Source organism: Zea mays, chromosome 5, assembly GCF_902167145.1.
Source record: "Zea mays cultivar B73 chromosome 5, Zm-B73-REFERENCE-NAM-5.0, whole genome shotgun sequence".
Taxonomy (NCBI): domain Eukaryota; kingdom Viridiplantae; phylum Streptophyta; class Magnoliopsida; order Poales; family Poaceae; genus Zea; species Zea mays.
Window position 1 is genome coordinate 165,610,864 of NC_050100.1, and position 5,664 is coordinate 165,616,527.

Below are 5,664 nucleotides of genomic sequence, written 5' to 3' on the forward strand. Positions count from 1 at the left end.
AGTTTGCAACAGATAGCCGAAATATTCGTCTAGCATTTGCAACTGATGGCTTTAATCCATTTAGGAGCATGAATGTTAGCTATAGTGTTTGGCCTGGCATTTGTATTCCATATAATTTCCCCCCTTCAATGTGCATGAAGCAATCAAATTTCATCCTTTCTTTGCTGATTCCTGGCCGAAATAGTCCTGGTAGTGACATGGATGTCTATTACCAGCCACTTGTAGATGATTTATTAGATATGTTTGTTAATGGAGTCAGAACCTATGATGCTTCAAAGGGTGAGTTTTTCCAGCTGCGAGCTGCAGTAATATGGACTATTACAGATTTCCTTGGCCTAGGATATGCATCTGGATCTGTCACATCAGGTGAAGCAGCATGTCCTGATTGCCATTACTACACGAGTTCACTTAGACTTGGAAATGGTAGCAAGAATTGCTATATGGACCATCGCAGATTTTTGGATGAAAACCACCCATTTAGATTTGATGTTGACAAATTTGGCTGTACTGAGTTTAGGGCAGCACCTACTCCACTATCGGGAGAGGAAATATTGGAGTGCACTAAACATCTTAATCCAATTTTTGGCAAGGACACATCTGGGAAGAAACCAACAAGCAAGAGACGCAAGAAAGGGGAACCATTAGTCATTTTCAAAAGGAGATCTATTTGGTTCGTGCTACCATATTGGAAAGATTTAATGTTGCGACATAATTTTGACTTCATGCACATAGGAAAGAATGTGAGCGAAAGCTTAATTAATACATTCATGGGCACCGATGGGAAATCAAAGGATAACTTGAATTCTCGGTTGGACCTTCAAGCTTTAGGTATTAGAAGTGATCTTCATCCTATTAAAGTTGAAGACCAATTTTATTTACCACCTGCACCTTACTCAATGAGTCATGATGAGAGGAAATTATTTTGTCAAGTACTTAAAGGTGTGAAGTTTCCTAAGGGTTATGCATCTGATATACGTCATAATGTACATGTTAATGAGAGAAAGATAATTGGGCTTAAGAGTCATGAGAGCCATATTATTCTACAACACTTGTTGCCGCTTGCATTGAGGAAAATATTACCAGAAATAGTTAGTGCTGGAGTGATTCGTATAAGTAATTTTTTCAAGAAACTTTCATCACCTGTCATTCGAATAAGCGATATGGAAAAGCTTGAGGCTAATATAGCTGAAACCCTGAGCTTTCTTGAGACCGTTTTCGTGCCTTCATTTTTTGATATCATGGTACACTTGATGGTACATTTTCGTAGCATGTGGCTCATAGAGAGGTAATTTTTTGATATCATGGTACACTTTATTCATATTGTAGTTTAGTGAAAAATTACTTACACAATATTTTTGTAACATTTTCAACATGCCTATTACTTATGTGAATAGGTATCTAATGAGATTGAAGGGTTCTGTTCATACAAAGAGTCACTGTGAGGGATCAATTATGGAATGGTCTATGTTTACTGAGTGTCTTACATTTTGTGCTCACTATTTACATGGTGAGACTCAATTGAACCATCAAGTTAGATATGAGTATGACAAAGATTGTACTACAACTCCTTTCTTCCATACCATTGGCCAAGGATTGGCTGGGAAGTGTTTAGTTAATTTAGACCATAAAACATGGCTACAAGCTCATAGATATGTTTTGTTCAACTACGACAATATAACCCCTTACTTGGAGTAAGTTATCTATATCTCTTGTCATCACATGATCGCTTTTCTTTGTATGCTAAAGTGATATATAAGATGACCTTTGCAGCAAGCATGCTCACTATTTGTCCTCAATTGGTCATCGAAATAAAAGAGATATCAACCGCTTACAGCATGAATCCTTTCATGAGTGGTTTAGGTTGCATGTAAGTATAAGGATAATTCTTACCAAATGTCTTTTGAGATTATTTTGCACACACATTAATAGTGGCATTTCAATCCCACAGGTAGAGGAAATGTGTGGGGAAGCACAAGATAAGATTAAAATTTTAGCTAAATCACCAATGACGGTTGCAAATAAGTATAGTAGCTATAACATGAACGGGTTCAACTTTCACACAGCATCATATGATGAGGGTAGACCTATTTAAAATAGTGGGGTTGTTGTGGTTGCGGAGTCAACAATCTTTGACAAGGGCAGCAATGATAACATTATAATAGGAAAGAAAACCTATTTTGGTATTATCAAGGAAATTATTGAACTAAACTATCACCATAAAGGAAATGTGGTGCTCTTCAAATGTGATTGGGTTGACAACCGTGTGCAAGACAAATGGGTCAAAATTGATCAGTTAGGCATCACAACTGTGAACTTTAAGCATTTATTCAATACAGGTGACAAATTATCTGACGAGCCTTTCATTTTAGCATCACAAGCAGTTCAAGTGTACTATGTTCCAGATCCAGTTGATACTGAGTGGGCTGCTGTTGTTCACTCTAAACCAAGAGATGTGTTTGAATTGGATAATTTGGATAATGAGCATACCGATTTTGATAATGGAGTATTTGTGCCATTATTTGATCTGAATGCAAATGTAACTGTTGATATTGTTAATGGTGTTGTCCCCACTACTAGAAGAGATATAGATGGTTACTTTGTTGATCCAAAAAAATCTAAAAAAAATCTACAAAGTAAGTATTATCTATGCACATGGGTAGCTACATTATTTTGCTAGTAGTTCATTGACACTGTTTTGTTGTACTCTTTCTTCTTTGTTTTAGGAAAGATGGCAAGTGGAAGAAGAAGGGATAAGGATGCCTCCCTTAACGAGTACGGGGAACAACGACTTGCAACCATCGCAGAAAACAAAAGGCGATTGGAAGCTCTTAATATCCCTACTTTGAGCAATATGAATCAACATGGTAGAACTAAAAAAAGAACTAAGGTTATGTATATATATTCTCTTCAAATAGGATTTGTTCATTTCAAAACATCTTTTTACACCATGTTTAATGATTGCAGAGGATTCATAACACTAGTGATGTAGCAACTGAAGGTCACAATCTGCGTGCAAGGCCACAAAAGAATTGTGTTGAAAATGGAAATGAACAAATTAATGAAGACCTTGGTTGTGAATCAATTGGAGATTTCTTATGTGATAATGAAGGTATTGTACCATGTATGATATATATCTTGTTGTGCAAATATGTATCTTGTTATAGCATGTATTGTAGCAAGTTTCTCATATTTTAAATTACATGTAATAGATTCACGCAACATCGCAGAAAAGAAGAGGAAAGGAAGGGGTATCACTAGATTGGATGAAATATTTGCAAGGAAGCCCAGCATGCCTAAAATCAAAGTAGAACTCAATAAATATGGTCAGCCTATTGGGGACAATTGTAGAAGGTTTTCTAGTGCTCTTGGCTGCCATGTGAGAAGGAAATTATCAGTTGTTTGTTCTGACTGGAGACTTGTGGATCCTCAAAAGAAGTATGAGGTGTGGGAAGATATGAAGGTATATCATTGTCCTACTTTGATGATTAGTACATTATTACCCACATATACACTAATTGGCTACTTTTGCATGAAAAAATAGAAAATTTATGATATCGATGATGCTGCCTTCAGTTGGTTTATGGATAGCGCCGGAAGGAAATGGAAGGATTTTAAGTCAACATTAAAGCATCAATTTTTTGATGAAAACATATCAGATGCAGACCTAAAGGAAAGACATAAAGGCAGAGTTAATGATGATGATTGGAAGTTTCTCATAGAATATTGGAGGTCATCTGAATCTGAAGTAAGTATAAACTAATATTCCCATTGAGATCACATTATTTGCTCTTCAATAGTTAATTGCACTATGTACCTTGTACTCAGACTCGCTCAGAAATAGCAAAAGAATGTCGTTCAAAGGTGGGAAATCATCACACTTCAGGCAGCAAGAGCTTTGCTTGTTCTGCGCATGAACTAGTATGTGAAACTTTCCATGAACTTTTTAAAACATTAGTTTGTAGATATCTCAGTGCTGAAATTTGCAAAACTTGCAGGCTAATAAACTAAGGCGTTCTCCAAGAAGAGATGAGGTCTATATCAAGACACATACAAGAAAAAATGGAGTTCCATCAAGACATGCAGAACCAATTATTGTAAGTTCATTCCTCGAAGAAGAATTGTAGGCTCTAATTCTTGTTTTATATAGTATTGTAACTATTCATCTTTTTTAGAATAAATTGAAAGCCATAGTTGAAGCCCATCCAGAGTTGAAGCAAAGAACAATTCAAGAGGGCGATGCATTTGCTGCTGCTTGTGGAGAAAAGGAGCCAAGAGGACGTGTTCGTGCTTTGGGTTTAGGACCAACTCCCCAAGATGTTGGTACCCCAGGGTTGAAGTGTTACACACCCACAAGACTGCAGATGGAAGGTTTGGCCCGTAAAAAGGCTGAATGTGAGAAAGTAGCTCTTCAACAACGCATAACTGAATTGGAGCAGCAAATGCAAGAGGAAAGGGTGGCAAGGGAATTGCAAGATGTGGAACTCATTTCACATAATGGTTCAAATTCACGACAGACTGGGGTAAAGTATTTCAACAACTTAGTTACATTCTAATGGAGTTCAGTTCAATGCTAGTGAAATATATTTGTACCCTATGCAGATTTATTCTTTATGTATTCTCTCTCTTGTATGTTTGTAGAGCCGAAGGTATGAAGAGCATGATGTGGAGGCGCAACATGATGCTCAATTTGTAGAAGATGAAGATTGTGCAGAAAATCACATCAATCATCACTGTGATGATGGTGAGCAACACCATCAAAACGGTCCTGTTGGTGCAGCCCCGACAGTGCAACGCCATCAAAGCAGTCCTGTTGGTGCAGCCCCAATAGTGCAACGCCATCAAAACAATCATGTTAGGGCAGCCCCAACAATTCAACACCGTCAAAATAGTCCTATAGGTGCAGTCCCACCAAAGCATCCTTGACGGTGCATCACTACGAGTTTAGCCCACCCAGTCCCACCAAGGAATGAGCCCCCCTCTCGCATTCAACATGATGAACTTATATTAGTCTCATCCTTCATGTTTTTAATTATGATTTAATATGGTTCTATAGATTGATTCAATTCTAATAAATTTATTTTTTGCCTTAGGTTGGAAAGGATGTAATATTATATGCCATTATTGGACCTGAGCAACCTGTGGCTAAGGGAACAATTGTTTCAACTAATCCTAACACTTTGCTAGGAGGTGTGCCTCTTGGGAAAGAATATTGTGAAGTTATTGTGAACATTGTATTGAAAAGGGATGCCATTTTGCCTTGTCCTTATGGTTATGTAGAGACGATGGCTGATGCTCATCAAATGTCAGTTGCTTGGCTTTATAAGAGGGTAATGAACTACTCTATTACTTTGCTTCTTCTTTTTGCATATGTGACGAGTGACTAAACAATCTAAAATTATATCCATGATAGATGAAGATTAGCAAGGCATCAGGATCACCCCAAGGTATTGGAGGTATGCTAAAACTTGCTTTACCTATTACATGAGACTTCATTCCAAGTATTCGGTTTTTCAGCTCACTTGTATATATAGTGCATGTATGTTTTCAGCTCTAGCCACAATGTGTAGTGCTTCTATTTGTTGTTTCTTTCTCTCTTTCTCTACAAGCCACATTCTACTATATTAAAGCTAGGCGCATAGCTGCAGATTTTCGAGACCTTTGCGC

General features: G+C 37.4%; 1 protein-coding gene and 1 long non-coding RNA gene across 2 annotated transcripts; both read left to right on the forward strand.

Annotated features, from left to right (window-relative positions):
- Positions 1 to 2,005: 2,005 nt before the first annotated feature.
- Positions 2,006 to 4,553, forward strand: LOC103628642 (uncharacterized). The gene is made up of 9 exons (XM_008648811.2): positions 2,006 to 2,078; positions 2,337 to 2,633; positions 2,724 to 2,887; positions 2,965 to 3,109; positions 3,210 to 3,460; positions 3,542 to 3,745; positions 3,826 to 3,918; positions 3,996 to 4,094; positions 4,173 to 4,553. The coding sequence occupies exons 1-9, from the start codon at positions 2,006 to 2,008 to the stop codon at positions 4,551 to 4,553; spliced, it is 1,707 nt and encodes a 568-aa protein (XP_008647033.2).
- A 128-nt stretch (positions 4,554 to 4,681) lies between these two features.
- Positions 4,682 to 5,455, forward strand: LOC103627173 (uncharacterized). Its single transcript, XR_553456.1, has 3 exons — positions 4,682 to 4,741; positions 5,091 to 5,327; positions 5,411 to 5,455. It is a non-coding gene; the product is annotated as an uncharacterized lncRNA (long non-coding RNA).
- Positions 5,456 to 5,664: the final 209 nt, after the last annotated feature.